The sequence below is a fragment of the Meriones unguiculatus genome, chromosome 11 (genome assembly GCF_030254825.1).
Source record: "Meriones unguiculatus strain TT.TT164.6M chromosome 11, Bangor_MerUng_6.1, whole genome shotgun sequence".
Classification (NCBI taxonomy): Eukaryota; Metazoa; Chordata; class Mammalia; order Rodentia; family Muridae; genus Meriones; species Meriones unguiculatus.
In genome coordinates, this window is record NC_083359.1 from 84,369,530 (window position 1) to 84,393,753 (window position 24,224).

The 24,224-nt window shown below is 40.7% G+C and overlaps 1 protein-coding gene across 3 annotated transcripts in view; it reads right to left on the reverse strand.

The window, feature by feature from the left end:
* Prrx1 (paired related homeobox 1) overlaps nucleotides 1-24,224 on the reverse strand; it is a 95,695-nt gene that overhangs the window by 19,040 nt on the left and 52,431 nt on the right. Inside the window, exons 3-5 of one of the 3 annotated variants that reach the window (XM_021638727.2) lie at nucleotides 21,977-22,158; nucleotides 18,153-18,224; nucleotides 11,975-12,108 (exon numbers count right to left, since the gene is read on the reverse strand). In XM_021638727.2, coding sequence (XP_021494402.1) covers nucleotides 18,170-18,224; nucleotides 21,977-22,158 — 237 coding nt within the window. In that variant the 3' untranslated portion in view covers nucleotides 11,975-12,108; nucleotides 18,153-18,169. Of the gene's footprint in view, nucleotides 1-8,699; nucleotides 12,109-18,152; nucleotides 18,225-21,976; nucleotides 22,159-24,224 lie in introns of those variants that run through there. The other 2 variants (XM_060364596.1, XM_021638726.2) reach the window with 2 other exon arrangements.

Below are 24,224 nucleotides of genomic sequence, written 5' to 3' on the forward strand. Positions count from 1 at the left end.
ACTTATGAGTGGATATTAGCCATATAAAATAAGATAAACATACTAAAATCTGTACACCTAAAGAAGCTAAGCAAGAAAAAGGACCCTGGGGTAAGATACTTAATCCTCATTCAGAAGGGCAAACAGGATAGATATCAGAAGTAGAGGAAAACAAGGAACAGGACAAGGACCCTTCCACAGGGGGCCTCTGCAAGACTCTACCCATCAGGGTATGAAAAGAGATACTGAGACTCATAGCCAAACTTTGGGCAGAGTACAGGATACCTTATGGAAGAAGAGGGAGATAGAAAGACCTGGAGGAGACAGGAACAGCACAAGGAGACCAACAGAACCAAAAAACCTGAGCCCAGGAGAGCCTGTAGAGACCAATACTCCTACCAAGGACCATACGTGGAGAGGACCTGGACCCCCTGCTCAGTTTCCAAGTGGGTTCCCTAGTAAAGGGAGCAGGGGCTGTCTCTGACGTGAACTCAGTGGCAGGCTCTTTGATCACCTACCCGCAGTGGGTACAGCCTTGCCAGGCTACAGAGGAAAATGGTGCAGCCAGCCCTGATGAGACCTGATAGGCTAGGGTCATATAGAAGGGGTGGAGGACCTCCCCTATCAGTGAACTAGGGAAGGGGCATAGGGAGAGAAAAGGGAGTGTGATTGAAGCTGGGAGGAGATGGAGGGGGCTACAGCTGGGATACAAAGTGGATAAATTGTAATAAATAAATAAATATTGTCACCCTTTTTTTGTTTGTGCACTGAACGTCCAGGTTCTGGTCTTACATTCTAGAATGGTTTTTCTCCCTAAATTCACAAAGGACTAAGTAGTCCTGGTTCAAATAGAAAGGTGTTAATCTTAGGGATTTAGAGAACAAGGCATCATCATTTCTGGGAACGCTCAGGAATTTCATGTCCTGAGTTATTCTTACTGTACCTAGGACCCCCTGTACACTCTTGGCTCATCATTATAGGCGTCTCAGTGATGTAAGTGCTATAAAAATATTTGTTTGATAACTTCGTTAATAATGATGTAAATAGTAAATATGGTTGTTGTCATAAAAAAAAAAAACAACTAGTCACATCATCTAACATGAGCAGGAACAGAAAAAGTAATCGCTGGTGTGAACAGTTTAAGGAGGATGAGTTTTGCTTCCAAACCCTATTATTTCTTGAAACACTACTCAAAGAACATGACACAACGCGTGGTTAAACTTATTAGTGTTTCATTTATTTACAAGAATGACTCATTATGACCTGCACGTGGGGACACACACTTGGACCGTGGTAGCAGCTGTAGGGCAGGGCTGTCACCAGGTCCTCTTCTCACTTTACATCCTCTGGTGTACAGGTAGCTAAAGCGCCAGACTCCGAGGTCACCATTCCCTGAGCATCCTCTAACTCGGCAACTTCTCTTTATTGAGTTTAATTCTCTCAGAAGATTGTTCTTGGGATTCAAGATTAGGGGAAAAACAATCAAGAATAACATTTTTTTTTTTTTTCTTAAACACTGGAAAGAAAAAACCCGCAGGGAAACATTACCTAAACCAGACAGCACTGTGGGCTCCTGGGCATTTGGGTGGAGCAGTTAGGTCAAATTGTTTGTGTTCCAAGAAAGAGGAAGGCAACAATTAAATAAGGTTTTGAAGAGCACTCCCTTCTTTTCAAACTAAAGAACACTTCAGAGCTTGTGCTAGATAATGAGCATTTTACATAGAATTAGAATTCATCCTGACCCTAGAAAGAATTATTACTAGGAGTTAATTGCAAGTTGCCTGTTTAGGCTTTCTGTGGCTGTCAGGTTATTGCTGAGTGGAGTCCTCATAAACAAGAAGGAAGCTTCCTAACATGTCCTCTCTAGACCAAAGGGACATGTGTTTCCCATTTAAACGTTTCATTGCCCCAACTGAAAACAAATCAGCTGTGTCCTTGGGATCTTAAGGGGAGAAGGTTTGGGATTTATTCCTGGACAAGCCTGAGGAAAACATTACCCTAATGGATGAAATATGTTTGCACTAAAGACTTCTTAAAAGTGTTGAACTAGCCTTTCCCAACTTGAGCTCCTTTGCCTTGAAAAGACACAGGAGAGAACTCCATTGGTGTCAGGCTAGCTTTACCTGAGGAAGGATGCATAAACCTTGCTTAGGTTTAGATAAGCATCAAAAGTAATCTCCGTCCCCAGGGATTCCATGCACACCTGCTCGCCTTAGGTGGAGCGGTCTAGAAATGCCATTCTTTCCTGACTGTATACAGTGAATGAAGCTCACTTCCTGTTTTCTTGGGTCAAATTCCTCAATCAGTGTGACTTTACTTCCTTAGGAAAGCTTCCTCTGAGTTCTCAATGCTCAACGTGGTTGGGAAGAACATCAATTCCAGAAAGATTATTTGCCTTCCTACATTGAAAATAATGGTCTCCCTAGGTCTGCGAGCCTACTGTGGAGGAATTCTGGCATCTTTTTATGGTTTTTTTACCCTGACAGAGCACAGGAAATAGGAAAATAGATTTATTTTCCTTGGCCAAATCAGGGGATGCTTGGTTTAGCAATCTGAAGGTTTTTAAGAGTTCAAGCTGGGCAGCTCAACATGAAGCCACTCTAAGAACATAGGTCAGTACAATAGGGAAATTCATCACCACTAATAGTCTTATTCTTGGTTCTGTGTGATAGGACTACCCAGCAAGCAGGATGGCTGACTTCTCTTTTTCTATTTTCTTTTTCTTCTTCTTTGTCTTCTTCTTCTTCTTTTCAAGTTTGATTTTTTTTTTTCATGAAAAGGTTTAAAAACTTGAAGAAATCTGAGATCTGCAAAGTCCACAGTGTACTCACAGGACAGCACTATGAAGATGACAGGAAGCTGTCCAGACCAGCTTGTTCTGGCATAATGTCTCCCCAGCTTTGAAAAAATAAAAGAGTAGTGTAAGGGGGGTGGTAGAAATTCATCTTCATGTAGACGACTGATTCAAATTCAGAATGAAATGTAGATGTCACCATTTTGTCACTCAGATTTGGGAGACTTCATCCACTTGGACAGGATCCAATATGTAATTTTTTTATTTTTATTTTTATGTTAATTACAGTTTATTCACTTTGTATCCTAGCTGTAGCCCCCTCCCTCCTTCATCTCTTTCCATGCCCCTCTCCAAGTCCACTGATAGGGGAGGTCCTCCTCCCCTTCCATCTGACCCCAGACTATCAGGTCTCATCAGGACTGGCTGCATTGTCTTCCTCTGTGGCCTAGTAAGGCTGTTACCCCATCAAGAGGAGGTGATCAAAGAGCCAGCCACTGAGTGTATATCAGAGACAGCCCCTGTTCCCCTTACTAGGGAAACCACTTGGAGACTGAGCTGCCATGGGCTACATTTGTGCAAGGGTTCTAAGTTATCTCCGTGCATGGTCCTTGGTTGGAGTATCAGTCTCAGAAAAGACCCCTGGGCCCAGATTTTTGGTTCTATTGCTCTCCTTGTGGAGCTCCTGTCCCCTCCAGGTCTTTCTATCTCCCCCTTCTTTTATAAGATTCCCTGCACTCTGCCTGAAGTTTGGTTATGAGCCTCGGCATCTGCTTTGATACCCTGCTGGGTAGAGTCTTTCAGAGGCCCTCTGTGGTAGGCTCCTGTCCTGTTGCCTGTTTTCTTATTTTAAGCTTTGCCCCTATAACCCATTAGACCTGTATTTGTTAGTAGAGTACATTTCAGTAGACTCATTTAAAGTTAGTCTGTGGTTTCATCTTCTGGCTTTCATATTTCATAGCATGAGGTCAGTTTTTAATTTTTTAATCTTTTGAGCAACTTTAGGTTTCTTCAGTCATTGTTATGGAATGCAGTGTAAAATCTTATTTGACATGATAATTGACATTGATATAAAATATAAGCATATTGTATCATACTGGGAAAGCAAAGTATTGCTATTCACGGATGACATGATAGGATACATAAGTGACCCCAAAAATTCTACCAAAGAGCTCCTACAGCTGATAAAAACTTCTAGCAAAATGTATATTAGCCATATAGTAGAAGATAACCATACTCTAATCCACAGACCCTAAGAAGCCAAGGGGAGCCCAAGGGAAGCTACTTGAGTCTCATTCAGAGCAGGAAATACAATAGACATCTGAAGTAGGAGGGGAGGATCTGGGAAGGAGATGGGGTGGAGATCAGGTGAGGGGAGAGAGGAGGAAAAAGTGAGGGGAAGAACTAGAAGAGGGAGTAAAACTCATTGGGGCTATCTCTGGGGCAGGAGAGGCTCCTGGGAATCTGTACGGGTGACCCTGGCTGAAGCTAGGTGTTAGACTATGTGAGAAAAGCAACGGGTGTTAAAGAGCATGAGGTTGCCATCTCCTGTAGCCAGGTGGGACTCCAAGCAGAGGGAGGGGACACCAACCCACTCATAAAACCTTCAGCACAAAATGTGTTCTGTCTACAAGAAATGTCAAGGTAAAGATGGAACAGAGATTGAGGGAGACTGGCAAACCAGTGACTCGCCCAACTTGAGACCCACTCCGGGGAGAGAGTCAACCACTGTCAATAGTAATAATACTCTGCTATGCTTGCAGGCAGGAGTCCAGCATAACCGTCTTCTGAGAGGCTTCATTTGGCAGCTGTTGGAGACAGAGACCCAAGGCCAAGCAATAGGCCAAGCAAGAGGACAGCTGTGGAAGAGTGGGAGGAAGGACAGAGGGAGCTGGAGGGGCCATGGACACACAAGACCTAGGGAGTAAATTAACTTCGGCCCATGGGGCCCATAGATTGAATCACCAACCAAAGAGCATGCATGGATGGAGCCTACACCTCCTACACAGATATAGCAAATGTGCAGCTTGGTAATCACGTGGGCCCTCTAATAATAGGAGTAGGGGCTGTCACTGACTCTGTTACCTGCCAGTGGGTAGCTGGGTTCCCTAGCTGGGCTGCCTTGTCATTTCCTGGTGGGAAAGAATGTGCTTAGACCTGCTGTGACTTGAGATGCCAGGGTGGATTTGTACCAATTGGGGACCTTGCCTTCTCTGGGAGAAAAAAGAGGGGGAAATAGGAGGAGGGGTGTGAGAGGGATAGGACTGTGAGGAGAAGAGGGAGGGGGGCTGGGCTGTAAAGTGATTAGATAGATAGATAGATAGATAGATAGATAGATAGATAGATAGATAGATAGATAGATAGATAGATAGATAGATGGAGAGAGAGAAAAAAGTTTCTGTTTTAGAAACTGCAGGGAATCATATGAAAGAAGGAGGAGTTAGTATGATGTGGAGAGGATAGGAGTTCCACAAGGAACAAATATATCTGGGCACAGGGGTCTTTTCTGAGACTGATACTCCAACCAAGGACTATGTATGGACATAACCTAGAACCTCTGCTTGGATGTAGCCCATGGTAGCTCAGTAACCAAGTGGGTTACCCTATTAAGGGGAACAGGAACTATTTCTGACATTAACTCAATGGCAGGCTCTTTGACCTCCCCACCCCCCAAGGGAGGAGCAGCCCTCCTAGGCCACAGAGGAGGACTTTGCAGCCAGTCCTGAAGATACCTGATAAAACAGGGTCAGATGAAAGGGGAGGAGGTCCTCCCTTATCAGTGGACTTGGAAAGGGGCAGGGAGGAGATGAGGGAGGGACGGTGGGATTGGGAGGGATGGAGGGAGTGGGATACAGCTGGGATACAGAGTTAATAAAATGTAACTAATAATAAAAATAAAAAATACAATAAAAAAAAATAAAGAAACTCCTGTACAGGAAGAGCCAAACCACCTGCTCTGCCTTCTCATTTCATCGGGGCCGCCCTTTACACCAAAAGGGAGTCTGTGTATACATCATGACAGCCATGCCCATCCTCACAACCATTTCCTGCAGTGCTCTCCCCAGCCACCTGTCAATCATGTGCAGCAGGAGGAGACGCCTACGCAATCCCTGAAAGTGGTGGGCTTCTCAGGATTTTGGTCAGTGGATTTCAAACTATAAGTGGCTGCAGTGATATCCAGAGCTGGGTTCAGCCTCCCTGTGAGCCGCAGCTGGCCCTACAGAGTCTTTAGTCATGTCTCCCCAGGAACAGGGTCATGCAAGCACATATTGTCTGATCAGACTTCTGTATATGAAAGAATACATGTAACATTTGTGTTTGCATGTTTGTTCTTTCTCCTTATCCTCTCTTGTTCTCCCTTCATTTCCCTATTTCTCCTTTTATAACATGTCAGTTATACATATATATACATATATAGATATACTTGTATACGTATATGTATGTGTATGTATAAACACTGTGTGTGTATATATATACATACATAAACGTATACATGTCTCTCTCTATATATTCCTTATTAGAGTCATCTGAGGAGAATGTTGAGTGCTTGTGAGAACACTCCAAGAAAACAAGAATCTTATGACCTCAGTTTCTTCAAGAATGTATTTTTCCTGTTCCTCCCAGGTGTGGTGTATAGGAGTGAGTTTACTTCAGTGACTCATTGCCTACCGCTGTCACTCAGTTTAACGCTTACATTACCCTCCGTGTGCCTCTACGGAAAAACGTGATTTTGCCACATGAAGCTTGTCTTTGTGACTGTGAGCAGCTGGAACTCATGAGTACTTTATTCGGGTGACCTCTTTTAACCCTCAGAGTACAATTTGCCTGTGGTTCTGAGTAAAGCTGACTATTGCATGAGTCGTTAGCCGACTCTAGGCTCACGGGTCCCACTGCCTCCAGAGGGCTGACACATACTTCAAGGGAAAACATGCAATATTATTTTGTTCAAAATGGTCTCCAGCTCCACCTCGCTTCCTGCAAATGACAAATGTTATCCTTCTGTAGATGAGTAAAACTCTACCGTGTACATATTACATCTTTAAAACTCAGTCATTTGTTGGTGAGCATCCCGGCTAATTCCACGCCTTGATTACTCTAAATTATATGATTACTGCAATTGATATGGATGTTCTCTTTTTAGGGTTTTTGAGACTCCATGTTGATCCCCGCCCTCCCCACCAAGGCTTCTCATCAGCAGTTGTGAGTTATTTTCTTGTCACTGAGAGAAGATGGTGCTTCCATGTAGTTTTCATGTATTTTCCTGACGGTCAGGGATTAAAACATGCCTGTCTTAATTCTCAGACAATAAACAGGGTTGGTTTCCCCCAAACACATTCTTAGAAATAGACTTCCGTGCACCTCTTCCTGACTGCTGCAGCTCTTTAAAGGATAATATTTATCCCTGTGCTGAAACTACTTTCAAGAGTCATTTATTAAAATTATTTGCTACAGGGCAGTTTCTCATCTTGGAAAACACATTCATTTTTTTTTGTATGCCAAGTTGTCATTTTAAACTTCAGACTAAACTCCTGACCTTGATACTCAATCCTACTTCTGTGTCCTTGCTCATTGGGAGCTTCCATTTGGAGCTGGCAGGTTGAACAATATATCTAAGGCTGCAGTCATCTTTCCCTGCAACTGGACCGCACCTTTTTGTTGATCTGATTGGTTGATTGATTATGCTTTATCAATGGTTTGCTCTCGGAGTCACCAGGATTTAATCAGTATTGTTTTCAACTCTCTTCTCTTCTTGCTATGAAATCATATTGAAAAGACCCCTATGTCCAGATTTTTCGGTTCTGTTGTTCTCCTTGTGGAGCTCCTGTCCTATCCAGGTCTGGGCACAGAGGTCTTTTCTGAGACTGATACTCCAACCCAGGACCATTGATGGAGATAACTTAGAACCCCTGCACAGATGTAGCCCATGGCAGTTCAGTGTCCAAGTGGGTTCCTTAGTAATGGGAACAGGGACTGTCTCTGACATGAACTGATTGGCCTGCTCTTTGATCACCTTCCCCTGAGAGGGGGAGCAGCCTTACCAGGCCACAGAGGAAGACAATGCAGCCAGTCCTGATGAGACCTAATAGACAAGGATGAGAAGGAAGGAAGGGAAGACTTTCCCTATCAGTGGACTTGGAGAGGGGCATGCATGGAGAAGGGGGAGGCAGGGAGAAATTGGGAGGGAAGGATGGAGGGAGCTACAGGGGGGCTACAAAGTGAATAAAATGTAATTAATAAATTTTTTTTAAAAGCTTAAAAAAAGAAATCATATTGATCCTTCCTTGGAAGACTTGCTATTTATCATTTGTTTTTAAATTCTCATATGTCACCTCTATCTTCCAGTGTTTACTCTTCTTCCGGAATTACTCTATCTGCTCCATTTGTTTAATGACTATTAACTGATGGTCTTGAATTGTTGCATAAACTTATTTATGCTCAAGTTGTCTGTTTTTTTTACCAGAATTTTATTGGTATGAAAACAATTAATTTATCATAATGTGACTTTTCTATTCTTTTTATTGTCACACATCCACACTGTACACAATGGTTGCTTAAAACGCTTCATTTTGATATTATTAAAATAAAAGGTTGTATCTTATATACAGAGTGTTTGTCATATCATATCTAGTACTGCAGATGCTAAAGGTGTTGGTAAAACTGCCAAATTTTTATCAGAAATTCCACACTGATCTTCACATATTATACATATATATTCTTTTTCCTCCCACTATTTTTGTTTTTGAAGAGTCATAGGTTATTTTTCTTTTGTAAGATGTGACATCACACTCCAATAAAAGTTCTTTTGCTTATAAACCATTCTTACCTTCACATTTCTCACTGCCATATTGAATCCAAGCAGCTCTGTGTTTGGAAGTTCAAAGAAAAAAAATAATCGTCGGAGTCCAATGCATGACAACCAAAGACATCGTAGTATCCGTCTTTCATTTTATTGAAAAGAAATCATTTCTATTCTAGCACAAACAATGTATATTTTACACCATAAAGCAAGATATAATTTACATATTACACTTCTTATGAGATCTTTATTACCATAGGTGAGCCTCCTTTTGTTGGGTTTAGGTCATTTCTTCTGGCTTAATTTAACCTGCCAAGTATTCTACTAATTGGCCTCTTGTTTGGGAAGGGATCGTGGACAGTGGTAGTTCTAATGCCTTCATCTGGGCATATTGATGGAGAGCAATAGGTGTACACTGCCTTTAGTCTGGCACTGGGACACTCCTCTGGCAATTGACTTGCAAGATACAAATCTAAACCTCCCAAACACTTGTTAAACATATGTTCTTTTAAACAGTGGATCATAAATGAACAAAACTGAGTGCTAGTGTTTCAGGCATATTTCCTGAGAGGTGCTCAGATAAAAACACCATAGTGTGGGTTCACCAGCAACACTCATTCCTGTGACTAACTACCATGGGTTATACTATGAAATTCTGAGAAACTGCTTATACAGAGAATCAGATAAAACCTTCCACTTCCTTTTTTGAGTTTATGGGATCAGGCTTTTTTGATGATCACTGGAAGTGGGTGTCAGGATGAAGGTTTCAAATGACTTCAAACAACTTTCTTATATGACTCTCTTCCAAGATTCTACCCTCCTTAGGAAAACCTTTTCATTTATAATTTCTGTTTCTTGCCTATAATCAAAAATGTTTAGCTATTCTCTGAAAACTCTAAGTTACCAAAGTTTGCTCCTCTCTTGGACTTGCACTCACTTGCAAATCAAAGACAGTTTTTACAGTAAGGATATACTGTTCCTTTGAAACTTGATAATACACAGCAATCAATGGGACAAATACATGAGTGGGAAAATGCCTTAAAATCAAGTTATGTGTGTTAAGCCAGACCACATAGACTATTCTGAAAGAAATGTTTAATAGTAGTTACTGAGAAGGAATCACTTCAAGAGATCAAACACAAGATGGCCTTCCTTCTTATTATTAAGCAAAGTACAAAAATCACTTGAAATATATTTTCAGATCAGTGGCTGTTAGACTGAAAAAAAAATACCACCATTAACTCAACCAGATATGCCAAGCGAAATACAAATGTGTGCTAAAAGTGCATCTTGTACCCCAAATACTTTGCCTGTCATTCATATTACAAAGTTGACATATTTGGCCAAAATCAATCTGAAGCTTCTATTCACTGAGAACTATGGTTATTACAACCAAGCTGTTGATGAGAATATAAGTTAAAAAATATCTCTATACTTTGTGCCTTAAATTATTCTTTGGTCAAATGATGTGATTGTTGAGATATCTGAAAATATAAACCTATTTATTATTTCCAAATACAAGGTTATATGTATGTACAGCCAGATACCATTTCCTTGCTAGAAAACAAAGCATTCAGATACCATGTTAGTCCATGAACATTGTATGCTCTTAAAGTCCCTTTACTCTCATGGCTACAAAGTGCTGGACAAAGAACAAGGAAGGAAGGATGGAAAGAAGGAAGAAAGGAAGGAAGGAAGGAAGGAAGGAAGGAAGGAAGGAAGGAAAGAGGGAGGGAGGGAAGGAAGGAAGGAAGGAAGGAAGGAAAGAAAGAAAGAAAGAAAGAAAGAAAGAAAGAAAGAAAGAAAGAAAAAGGAAGGAAGGAAGGAAGAACAAAAGAATAAATGAGCATATCCTCACAACATCCCTGTGAGGTAGGTAAGAATTATTAAACTCATTTTACACATAGGTAAACTAGACGCAGCATAGTGACATGGTTTGGTCAAGTCCACCAGGAAAGTTGCCAAAGCATAGCTGGGAACAAAGATAAACAAGAAATACTAGCCATGCCTCCCACCCTAGATATTTCAAAACCATTAAAATATAAAAGTGTAATTGTTCTTAATTTTTTTTGAAAAGTGTAGAAAGCTTCAAGCATTTCACTTAAACATGTTACTTGCCTTTCATATTCTTGAGGAGTGGAGGAAGAGTGATGGTTAACGACCCCTCCCTTTTGCATATATTTCCTGTGACAGGTCAGATGATAAAGACTTTCAACTTGAGCTCCAAACTCAAGGTCACTTTTATAATATCAAGTAATTCATAATTCTATTAAAGCCCTAATGTGAAAATGAAAGCTGTTATCAAACAGCTCCCTGGCTAATTGCGTTATGACCATAATAAGAATTTGTATAGAGCATGAAAAACAGCAAGATGCCCCATTAATGTATCATTTTGTGTAGGTAAGGACAGTGCTGATCGTGTAAAGTTTGCTTTTATAATGTTTGAGAGATCGCAAACTCAAGCTTTCAATATTTTATATATAATATATAAATATATACAGCATATATATATATATATGAAGTGTGCATCTGACCACCCCTTAAGGCACTAAAGAGATATAGGCTATGTTTTTCACAATTCAGTATTTGTTTTCCTACTAAAAAAAATTCTCTCCCTTTCTACAGCCAAAAGTATTTCTTCTCCCAAAGAATGAGTGACAGCAATTGTTTAAAAACAACAAATTTCTTTAACTTAGAGTGGTTTATTGTTTGAATTAGGTGAGAGATGGTGTTGATGGTGACATTATAATCTAGATATTAGAGCTCAGTGTTCAAGACACATGGCCAACCACATCGATCAGACAGGTCAGTGACCAGAACATGTGGACATTGCTTTTTTTTTTCCTGTAGCTGATAGAAAAACCTTACCATGACCAACACACATGAACACAATTATACAGATTCTTCAGAAAGACTTTGGATTTTTCAAGATCCCCTAGGAAGACTTAGAAGGAGAGAGAGTAAGGCACTGAGGTCAAACAGTTTACTGAGAAGTAATCTTTCACATATATACATATATAAAAACATATATGTATATGTGTTTCTTTGGCTGCTGTAGATTCTTTTTTATTCTCATACAATTATAGGAATGGGTGGGCTGAGCCTAGCTGAAGAAGCCTGGAGTATAATTAGCAAAGCATGGATAGAAGGAAAATAAGATAAATACACACAGAAGCAAATGGTGATGGTATCCGAGAAAAAAAAAAGAAGGAACAATTGTTAACTAATTTTCATTTTGTTCCTCTCCTGCTTTTCTCCGCCATGCTCCCAATATTTTAGTTCTGGCTTTGTTTGTTTTTGCTTTTATTATTTTTTTTTCCAGCGGATGAAGAAATGACAGAACAGGATAGGTGTCTTATGGTTTTTGATTTCTTCTTAGGCCTGTTTAATTATTTTTTTTCCTCAGTTGACTGTTGGCACCTGGTTCCTCTGTAAACTATATTCCTTGGCCTTCAGTCTCAGGTTGGCAATGCTGTTGGCCATGTTGATACCCTGTGCAGGGCTATTGTTGGCACATGTGGCAGAGTAAGTAGCCATGGCGCTGTAGGGACAAAGGAGAGAGCAGGGAGAATGTCAGGCATTAGTTACACAAAGCTGTAAATCCGTGCCCTGGGTGGATACCCTCTCAGGACAGGGCCAGGCAGGGCAGTGAGGTGGAGAGAGGACCTCTGAGGTCTCTTACAGGCCCGGCTTTCAATTAGTCTAAGGTCCTTGGGAAAGAGTGGCCATCTTTTTACAGGGCATGGGGAACCAGAGGAGAATGAGACAGGGTAGGGAGTGGTATTTGCTGTGTTGGATACAGTGAGTAATGGTTTATTTCTGGGGTAAGAGGAGACTGCTCAGGTCAAGCAGCGGGAGCTTCATCAGCTGGTTAATACAGAGTCTAATCTTTCCTACCTATACCAGACAGCCTGTGAAACCAGCAAAGGAGGACAGCAAGCATGAGACAGTAGACTGAAAGAATTTTGCTTCTTCGTTCAGGTTACTGACCTGGATTTTAGATCATCAAAAATACCATAAGAAGCTATGTGCTTGTAGAATCACTTAAACAACCCCAAATACTCCCCTGGCACTTTGATTCATTGGATGATAGTAAGAAGCATTGTCAGGTCAAGCCTTTCCTATCAGTGGGTCTTGACTTTTATAACTTCTTGAAGTATTTGCCTAGCACACACCACCTTTGGGGTGAGTCACTTTGGAAATATTTAGAATTTCAAAATAAATTTCTCATGTTGTAGTTTTAGCATTCTGGATTTCAGATGTAACTGTTTCTCACTGTCTATATTGTTGAGAGAAACATGAAGCTAGTTTTGATTGTTATAAACTGTAATTAAGACCTAGGCAAGAATTCATCATTAGTGGCATTGCATCTATGGATCTCTGTTAAACGAGAAGAAAACGGTGTGTAGTTGGGGATGCAAATTATCTCTTACTTTACTCGAAATGGTTAAAATGAGATCTTCTGAACTAAATAAAATGTTCCTAGCTGTTTCTAAGATTAGTAAAATTCCTTTCAACAGAGAACTGGGATGGGACTTATAAATGGAATGACATATGCTTTTCTGCTGCCTGCATTCCACTGCAACTTTGTCAGCCACACAGGAGTCTGTGGCTCTGGGATCGGATGACAAGATCAGGAAGAAGGAAAACTAAAGCTAGAGGGAATAGATCATTGCTATTTATCTGAGACAGCACAGAGTTGAGATTAGAGTTAAGACCCACAGTAGCACTTACCAAGAAAAAAATCGAGTTAAAGAAAAATACTGAGTTTCAGATCATTCAGTCCTTCTATAAAACAAAGCTTTTAAAAGCTTTATCACATGGGTATAAGCGACTGTGAGAATAAAGTCTACATGATGGCAGAAGAAAGAGAAGACTCAGATTCACAAAGAATTCTATATTCTTACATTTAATTTTTTTTTCTAGCTTTCACTCTTACCGATCATTTCTGGGTAGATGGTCTTAGGCACCCCTCCCTAAACAAGGTTAGGTTCTCCTGTGGCACCCTGTATTTTTGCTTGACTCACATACTTCACTTCTAATTAATAACTTGGTCAGTGTCTATTACTGTTCTTGCTAAGCTGCAAAGGCCACCACCTCTGCTTCTTCACTATTGTATCTTCAGGTAGAGCTTACACTACACCCAGCACACATGTGGTGTTCAATAAACCATTTACTGAACAGTCACAGCCAGATATAGACTGATTAAACTGACCTGTGCTCCATCTCCCGACATCTTTAATCCTGCTGTAGTGATTTCTAAAGAGAATTCATTTATTCTTGAGAACTAGTCCTTTCTGGAAAATGAGTTATGTTATCGGAAGGAACAAAGCCAGAAGGATGCAGAATACAGTGGCGTAATCATTGGATATTCTTGGATCCATAAAAACATTTGTTCACAATAAAAAAAAAATACACTCAGTGTATTAAAGCTTAATAAAACGAACTGCTTTTTATCACTGTCCATCGAGGAGACAAAAGAGTCCTCAGTTAGGCAGGCTTGAATTATGATTGAGTAAATAACAACAATCCAGTAAGACAACACAAAAGCCAAATAGACATCATTCACTTTCTAGATGAATTGCATACTTCTCTCTAATATCCTACCAGAAATCAATGCAAACCCAAAATTCATAGCTCAGAATTTTCCAGGATATACCAAACACTCAAAATTTAGTAAATAAGAAAAAGAGGGGACGGGAGGTCCAACAGAGCCAAAACAAAACAAAAAACCCAAAACAACAGCAACAAAACTGAGCCCTGGGGGCCCTGCAGAGACTGATAACAAGCACAGTATCAGTGCTTGGGGAACCAAGCACAATGCTTTGGAGAAGACCTCAAACCCTGGCTCAGATGTAGTCTACAGACCCAGTGGAGTCCCTAATAAGGGGAGCAGGGGCTTTCTCTGGCATGAACTCAGTGACAGGCTCTCTGATCACCTCCCCCTGGTGGCGGGGCAGGCTTGCCAGGCCACAGAAGAAGACAATGCAGCCAGTCCTGTGATACCTGATAGGGTAGGGTCAAATAGAAGGGGAGGAAGACCTCCCCTATCAGGGGGAACTTGGGGAGGGGCATAGTGGGAGAAGAGGGTAGAATTGGGAGGAAACAAGGGAGGGGGACACAGCCAAGATACAAAGTTAATAAATTGTAATAAATGATAATAATAAAAAATGCTTAAATAAATAAAATAAAGTTATGAAACAAGAAAAGAAAGAAGGAAGAAAGGAAGGAAGGAAGGAAGGAAAGATAAAGAAAGAAGAAAGAAAGAAAGAAAGAAAGAAAGAAAGAAAGAAAGAAAGAAAGAAAGAAAGAAAGAAAAAGAAAATAAAGAGATAGCCAGATCTGGGTAGTTTACCTAGAGCATGGATTATTAAAAAATAAAACTAGCCTTTCTCAACCATGCTTCAGTGATAGTATCAAATTCTAAAGACAGTCCACATCTATTAGGATTTTAAACACACAGGCACAAGCTGATGTTACAGGGTGTCTGCATTATTTGTTAAATACTGGGACAAAAATTAAATGACTTCTGAATATACACGGCTAAAACTTCACAAGAGAACTTAAAGAAAAAAGTGGCTATTGGTAAATTATAGATTGTTATGGAATAATTTTGTCTTTATATACTTAGCCCAAGTTTCTAAGAAATCTGTTCCTTCTCCTTTGAGATTCTGGGCGGCAAGGTCCTACTTGATAGAAATCCACCTTTTCTTTGATAACCAGAAGTATTTCATTTGTTAACTGGAAGGAGGGATTGGAGGGATTTGAGGAGCCTGTCTTAATTGTCTAACGTTGTTGTTACTGTTTTTCCAAATTGTCTATTATCCTATCGATACCAATTCTGTCTGTAGTACATCATTTTAGCTATAGTTATTTCATAGTCTATTTGATGTTCTAGCCTGAGTACTTACTATGGTAACACATCCCTTAGAAATACTGCGTTTCTGTCTAAGGACGGTTGACTCAAAAGCAAATGACTGAGAATTAGAATTGCACAGGAGGTTAGCTAGCAACTGAGACATTTCAGTGGCCGCCTGCACGTGCGTGCACAGCAGAGAACAGTGTCCTTTTGCACTCTGTGGCCCCTCTGTGACGACAGCAACACTCTATCGGTGATTCTAGCAGTGGAAATACTATATGGAGTCCGTCAAGTTATGTGGCAGTTGACATTAGCGAATGAAGTTGCACTTCCATGGGAGGCTTCTTAAGAGATGCCACTTTCACTTGGTAAATGCTTAAGAAAGTCACGAACTTGCGAAGATTGAGCTAATGTGTTGCAGTATTGGGTAGCTGATTACATAGGCTATAAGGCACAGACACCATCTCCATTCTCTACTGCTTAATAGAATGTTTAAGGGAATCCCACAAATCAGACTCTCAGTGATATGTTATATATTTCCCTTTGGGTATTTGACATGGGTCCATTTATACAGCTTAAGCTAAATGTGCAATATAGGCAAGAAATTGGAAGCTTTTGGACATAGCCATGACAAACAAGGCCTATTACCAGTCAAAAAAGAGAGAATTAACTGCTGGGTGTCCAAAGAGTTGCTTAGTCATGCTTCAAACATAGCATTGGAAGGTGGAGGGCTTGATTGCTTAAGTGACAACAGATGCATGATTGCCTTGAAGGGCTGCCAATCTGAGGGGCTATTCAGGACTGCCTGTTTTCTAATGTCATGGAAACTTCTAAAACTCTGCCTCAGGCAACAAAAGAGCCCTGAAATCCCTTCCCACCAGAGAGGCACCTACAGAGGTAATGAATTGATTTTAGCCAGTTAAGGGGTCACTCAACCAATGTAAAATTACCACTTGTTCCTATGCAGAATGAAACTTCCTGGAATTAAAAAAAATAAAAAAGGTAGAAACTCAATGATGTGTATCAATTAAACACAACCACCAAGATCCCAGTCAACAGACAGACATCCAAGTGCTGCTTAGTTTCCCATTGAGCAAGACTCTGTTATTCCTGTAAAGGGAGCACGTATATATGAGCTGAGTCCTGGGACTGAGTTTTAAAAGGTTGGCTAATGCACCCTTTCTGTTGAATTGTTAACAAAGCTCTTTGTATCCGTAACCAAGAAGCTGCACAGCCAAATAAAGCACATGGAGACGTTAGGGATGAGAAAGAAATGCTTGTCTTCCATCTGCTGACTCATCAAGTCTGCCATGGGACTTCACAGAGCTGACACATTTTGGGAAGCATGAAGTTTTCCCACTGCCTTATTTGGAAATTCCAAGCAGATGCAACCCAGCAGAAAGCTAGCACTGCTGGCAGGGTTAGATAATTGTTTCCTCTGGAGACACGTCATTTATGGCCAATTCAGCTTGCTCTGAAAGGTGCTTTAAAGGGACACTGATTGAAAATAATTAACAATACCAGGGTGGTGTAGCAAATACTCTAATGGTTTGATTTTGAATCGTCCAGTATCAGTTCTATAAATCACAAAACAACTGAGGAGAAAAGTAATGCTTGAACTCTGTCTTTAATGCTATTTTCTGTTCAGCCTTTTTGAATAAATGATGGCAAGCTGCTTAAAACATTATCCTAAAGATGCTTATGGCAGCCTGAGGAGCATCTGCCTGGTCCTTAGAATCCAGGATTCTACCCACTCCGCATTGTCTTTCACAGGCTCTAGTTCGCATTTTTCTGAACCTTGAAATACAGACATTGGAAGCTCTCTCTTTGGTTTGTTCTTTGGCCAGTGCAAGAACAATGGACGCATGCTTGTTTCATCTAAGAAAATTAAATTTCAGTTTTCCTAGGGAAATGGACATCTAAAGTGAGACCCTATAAATCCTTTGGAGGTGTGCTTGTGTACTTAAATCATCATTTCTAGCTTCTGATTAAAATTCAAAAGTTGAGTTGTAGAACACATACTTGCTTTTTTTCCTAAGTGGACGTGTGGGAACACATTTCATTGGTGAGGCTTTAGTTTCTGGTGCATGTTCTGTGACCCCTTTACAATGTTTAGCTTCTCTTTCTAGAAATATCTTTCTACTGTTCCCAGACTTTTTGTGTTTCTTTCTCTCCCCCCACCCCAGTATTGAGCATACCATATTGGTTATCCCGAGGTTCTAAGCTCCCTTGTGAGACATGCAGTAGGAAAAGTATATCTAGCTCCATTTTTAAATCTAAAGTTACACAATAAATCAAATATGGTATTGGCCTCCGAGGCAACAGGAGCAGGACCATAACACAGTCAGACACTGGTTCATACTCTGGGTATCTAAAACCACGCTAGTCAGGTATAAATGTGAGCACCATGGGAATTACTTCAGAGTGGGACAACAGAGAGCTGTGGAACCCCAGCTGCCTCTAGACTTAAAGGATCAGAGTCTTCACCGGCACAGCCCCGTGATCCCTGAACATATGACTGTGTATGGAGAGGCTGCTTCAGACTCCTACACTCTGTTCGCCGGGCATGCTTTCTGACAGTTCTGACTTCTAATTTCCCACTTGGGGCCCTCCACTGCTTACATTTCTAGGATGTCAGCCCCCCATTTCTTAAAAACAAAACAAAATCTAAGTCCCCCTTAAGTCCTACCCCAAGAAGCCACCCTCCTCCCCATCTGACAAGTTACCTTTTCAGTGTCTTCCGTTAGAATCCGTTATGAAGCCCCTCGTGTAAACAACATCTTGGGAGGGACGAAGATCTATTTTTGAAAGTGTGAAAGGGAGAAATGAGCCAAATGCGTTGAGCAGATGTGAGCAGCACCATGAGCAAGACCAACTGAGAGGCTGAAGGTACAAGAGCCTTCAGCCTCTCTATGCCTTGCCACTAGTGGCAAGTCCAGCCCTCCCTCTGCAAATGGTGCTCCTGACAGAACTACAGAGCCAAGCCATTCACTGTCTACCCTTCATAGAACAACTGTGTCTGTGGGAAGGGTCTCTTGGCTACTTGATCTCAAAGAATAGTGTAGAATTTGCTTGATTATTGTTACCCAAGAGGCATATAACACTGTGAGGTTAGTGAGTTTTGATCATTTTAGTGTTTGTGTGCATTTTCATTCTTATAATTCACTAAAAGGAAATCATTCTCACCTAAGAATTGGGTTTGTGTCCCAAAGACAAGTTTACTTCAGTTAGCTACAGCTAAATAAACAAATAAACAAACACACAAACAAAACAAAACCTCTGCCAAGAAAGTAGTTTCCATCTTGAGAAATGCTTTGCTATCTCTAGTACCTCGGTTGCCTGTCTGATGTCATCATCTGATATGCTCAAGAGAATGAGTGATGTCACAGTGAGCTATAATTAGACTGACTCAAACGCCCTAGTTTGCCTGGGACAATCCTGGTTTACATCGTTTTTTCCTAACGCAATTACTAATATCATTCCAAAACCTTCCCAGTCCAGATGATATGTTATATGATTTTTACACCCAATTTCAAAGACATTTAGAAAATAAAAGTTTTAAAAAAAGAGAGGAGAGAGGGCTTGGCTACTTTCTAGTCTATGATTGTTACCATAGGGGAGTAACTGCTCTTATGAGTCGCTCTTATGAGTCGGCTTCCTGTTCTTCTTCCAGAGATCAGCAACAAAAGTCAGTAAACCTTTCTTTCTGACAAAAATTATTTAGTCAATGTCCCTGGGTTTCATGATCTAATGACACTGGCCATCGCATTGGGATGTCCACACTCCAGGATGAAGACCTCAGCTGCAGATAGGCTTTGCTAGTCAAGAAAGAGTGCTTGACTAGCAAAGGAGGAGAATTTAGATAATTTTCCAGTCTTATACTTTTTAGTACTTCCATTACAATGCAATGTTAAGTTTGAATATGACAGGCTGGACAAGCAGCCCAACGTGTTGGGTAGAAACAGGGCCCAGAAGTACTGTTCTAACTCTGCTTGGTGAAGACTTAAACCTGGAAAGTCTCCTCTTGTTTTGAACCAGGGCAAATCACACAGAGCTATCACACAGGAATGCTCTCAAGGATGATCAAGAGAAATGCCTTTTAATGAATATCACATGTGAGACAACTAGCTTGACAGAATGGTACCAACAGGAGCAACAAGGTCTATCATTTCCTTTGCTTTTCATCATTTGTTTTCCTTTAATATTTCCTTAGAAATATATGTTTGCTAGGAAGCTTCAAAATGTAAAAATCATAATATATTTGGTTCTAAATATAGCAGAAAACCCCCCAAGTAACAGAATAGCCTTTGCCACGTTCAGGAAGTAACAAAATTATGAACACTTTAGTCAACATGAGGTCAAAGAAACATATCACTGATTAAATTGTTGCCTTAAACTTTTGTTTTTCTACTTATATTGGATATTAATTTATTTTTCATACAAAATATGAACAATTAGCTTCTATATTGCCTCAATTAGTTTTTTACAATACTGTATGTAAGAGAAATAAATGCATACCATGAAATCACTAAGCAGTATGAAGTTATACAGTCTTAAGTGAAAAAAAGAACATAATACAAAATAATATGTACACTAAGACTATCCCTATATAAAATAATAAACTCAAGTCATAAAACAAGCTAGCTAGTTACGTCAAGCTGGTGAAACTATGAGTAGATTTTCAAAATATATCTAGAATTTCTATTTTTTCAATTAAAATAGAATATTTCTCAAAAAGGCACACACAAGTTGCATGTTACTAGTTTCTCTAGATGCTGGCACTGGAGCCCCTCTATCTTTGGTTCAGGTGGCCTAACTTGATGTTAGTTCAGGAAGGATTTCATGTGTAGTAGGCTGTTTTCAGCTCCATGGGTAGGGACCACTGGCAGCCATCCAGATTGCTGAAAGCTGGGGTAGAAATCCCAAGGAAAACTTAGGCAGAAAAAGGAGCAAGGAACTTCTTGGTTGCAACCAAATTCAAACTAGAGATCTTGGCGTACCAGGCTCTGAACTCCACCCATATCCCAAGCTGTTCACTTAATCTATAGACTACCAATAGTTGTAGGGAAAGCAGGCCTTCCACTTATTTAAAATATTAAAGAATATGCTATTCCAGAACAGTCTCCAAAATGTGTTTTTAGTAAAGTTCTACAAGAGAAACATCTAAATGTTAAGTAGGAAACACAGACATGACTGATCTTCCAAAGTCAGCCAGGGTGGGGGCCAATGGAGGCCCAGCACAGGAACAGGACCTCCTCATTCTCCTAGACAGAGATGTCAATCACTGAGATGGGAGGCACATCAGCCTAATTCCACAGGGAAGGTTCATAAAACTTCCAGATGCGTGTAAGGCATTTCTCTGAAGAACTTATTTGGACCTGAGAGACCATTTTAGATGAGGCTTTGGGATTTAATGACGCCTCCCAACTGTGGGAAAACACCCATGTTTCATAAATATGGCATTTCACTCTTTATCTGGGCCCAATCTCCTGTAACCAGTTTTAAACCCCTCTTTAGTTCAAGCATTAACTTGAAGAATAAAAAGATACAAGTGTCAGTTAACAGAAAAATGAACATGTGCATAGTTCTTCTGTAGAAGTCAGCCAAACAGAATATATAGCCTGGAGCTGGGCTTCTCCCAGGTTTAAAGAAAGGCACTCTAGCCTGATTACATGTTAAGTACCAGATTCCTAGGTATGTTTACACCAACCTGTGCTTTCTGAACAGCAGCGCACTGAATGGAGGGGGAAAGTCTCCAAACAGAGGCTTAAATGGTATTCTATTATTTTCTGCTTCAAACAATTCCTTTTTAAATATAAACGTTTAAGTGTATTTTTTTAAAGCGTACCATACGGAGTAAGAGAGAAAGAAACACATCACAGAGAAAGAGAGGGAAAGAGAGATAGAGAGAGAGACATTGGGATATAAAAAAATCACAAATAATTGAATAGGAAGGCATTTGGGGATCGTAAGAAAGCCTTACCCACTAACAAGCACTAGGGTCAGGAAAGTGATTAAAAGGAACTTCTCGTTGACTTTTCTTCCAGCTCCTCCCTCCCTCCCTCTTTCTCACTCCTCCCTCCCTTCTGTCCTCCCTCCTTTACTTTTAATTCAAAACCAGATTTATTGTGAAGAGTGCCGTTAGTCCTACACTTGGAGCATTACACATTGATTCCCTACTTGGCCGTAACACAGCAAATGTGTCTTAAACGGGATAGTTTTGTTCCAGAATGGTTCCAAGAGAGGCACTGGACCCGCTTTACAGAGGATCTGTTCTTTTATATTCTTTCCCAGTTTTGCAACCTTGACAAGATTTCCTGAGTCCAAGAGGAGATTGCTGATGGCTGCCCCTCTCTCTTCTGCCCCAAACCCTGCTCCTGGGGCAACTAGCAATCTCTTGGAAAAAATGTGTGGATGCCAGCAAGTTGAATGTCTCTGAAGAGGTTAACCCAGTAAGGAATGTCAGCCAGCCGCCAAAGCAGCCTTGAGTGTGATGGATGGCTGAGACGCATGTGGAAGTGGAGCAAGGGAGAGTGGGCCAGTCATTCACCTGTATGGAGAGGCTGTCCCCCAGGAGAGATAGTCGGTGGGTCTGGGAGCAGGGCGAGGTACGATGGGCTGCTCCACAGCAGTCACGTCTCCTGAGTAGGACTTGAGGAGGGAAGCATTTTTATTGGCCAGCATGGCTCGCTCATTCCTGCGGAACTTGGCTCTTCGGTTCTGAAACCACACCTGGAATATTGTTGGGAAGGAAGAAAGATGTAAAGAGGGAGAGGAAAAATGGATTACATGAGTGGAATTTTGCTTGATTTTACTATATAATGCCACCCCGAGAAAGATACAAGATGGGTCCAGAACCATTCCTAAAACGATCGAAATCTTGCAGTAAAATCCTTCCCCCATGGCAATGTGATTCATAGTTAAACCTCCATGTCTATGGAGTACTTCAGGGGAGAGCTTAGCATGTACAAGACCCAGCACAAGAAGACCATGGAATACTTCTAGTAATTAAGAATCCAGAGATGGGATCAATTAATAATGCATAAAACAACTAAATGTAGGTTATGAAGGCTATTATACCTATATTCAATACACTTAGAATTTCATAAAATGTTGGCAATTGTTATAATTGATTTTCTAAGGGAAGTTTAAAGATTCTTCAAAGTGTGAATTTTTCATCAGCTTTCCTTGTGTTTATTAATTAAAGGAAACACTTTATCTCCCTACACCTTGTGGCAAGGATTAAGAAGAAAGTCATTCATAGAAAAGGTGCAGGAATTCTGGGCATGGTGGCACTCACCTATAATCCTAGCACTGGAGGAGGCAGAGACAGGCAGATCTTCCAGGCAGGCCTGGTCCACAAAATAAGTTTAGGACAGCCAAGGATACACATAGAAACCCTGTCTCAAAAGACCAAAAGAAAGAAGAAAAAGAAAGGAGAAAAAAAAAAGAAAGGAAAAGAAAAGGTGCTGGAAAAACCATCAGGGGAATAAGGACGCAATAGAAGAAAAAGAACTACCAAAGTGTGCCCCGGCAAATTGGCAACCCCTATGGTAGTCCAATCAAATGGGTATTCCAGAGACCAAACTAATGGAAGGCAGATCTTCAAAGACACCCCTGTCCCCTCGAGGGGGCATCTGTACACTGGCTCCTGGCTAAAGGTTCCAGCACTTCCAACATATTGAACCAGACAGTGAAAACCTATTTTGGGTTCTATAAAAGACACTCTCAGAAGAAAAACACAGGCACAAACCCTGAGAATTCAACTGGAAGACATTTGTTTGTATATCTCAAGAGATGGGGGGTAGCCTGTTAGCGTCCAAGACAGCTAGTGACAGGTACACCTGCAAGTATTTTTTTCTCTGTGTCCAGGTATCAAATCCAAGATTTTATTGTAACATCCAGTCCTCTGTCAAGTGTTAATAGTAGAAGGCAAATGACAATAAGGTCTAAAAGAATTGGATAAAAGTACCAGCTATGCTACAGCTATGCTATACCGAAAATTTATCATCGAAATGTTATTTAATTTCTCTGTTACTTTGTCTCATGGTTGGTCAGCTGTGACTGACAGGATTACAGAAAGAGTTTTGTGTTGGTTCATATTGTACAGCTAATAAGGGCATAATCCCTTCCCTTTCTCCGGGCAGAGTGGATCATTCTTTCCTCTACTCTATCAAAAATACTTGCAGATTCCTTTACTGTGGGATTCAGCTTATGATGCCATCATTATTCAATAGTTTGCACATCTTTTTCTCTGTTTCAGACAACACAACGGTACCCTTAAGATTCTCAGTGTCTTATTTATCTCCAACAAAGCGAATCAAGTCATGGAATCCATAATAGCTCAATAAACATTTGAGGAAAAGAGGAGAAATGACATTTTCAAGGATGAATAAAACTTATCTCCAAAAGGTATTTGGGTGGATGACACCTAAATGAACATCGGTACAAAGTCCCAATTTATTTCTAATATCAGAGATCAGACATCTCCTCTTGCCTGATGTGACTAAAACAAAAAGGGGGAACTGTAGAGAGCTGCGCAATGCCGCGCCTTAAAGATGGAGCTGGTTTCCGCCTTCCACCTTCCCGATGGTGAGTGCTCTCTGTCACAAACAACTCCGCATTTGGCTAAGGCTGAGGATCTGGCTTGCTTCCATGTATGTGGACCTATCTGCATTGCCCACGTGGCACGCTGGGGTTGGCTACCCAGAGGCTATTTAAGCTATGGGCTGGCTTTCCCCAGGGTCAGATGATTGTTCAAGGTTCCTGAATAAACTGCATTGAAAAAAAAATTTTAA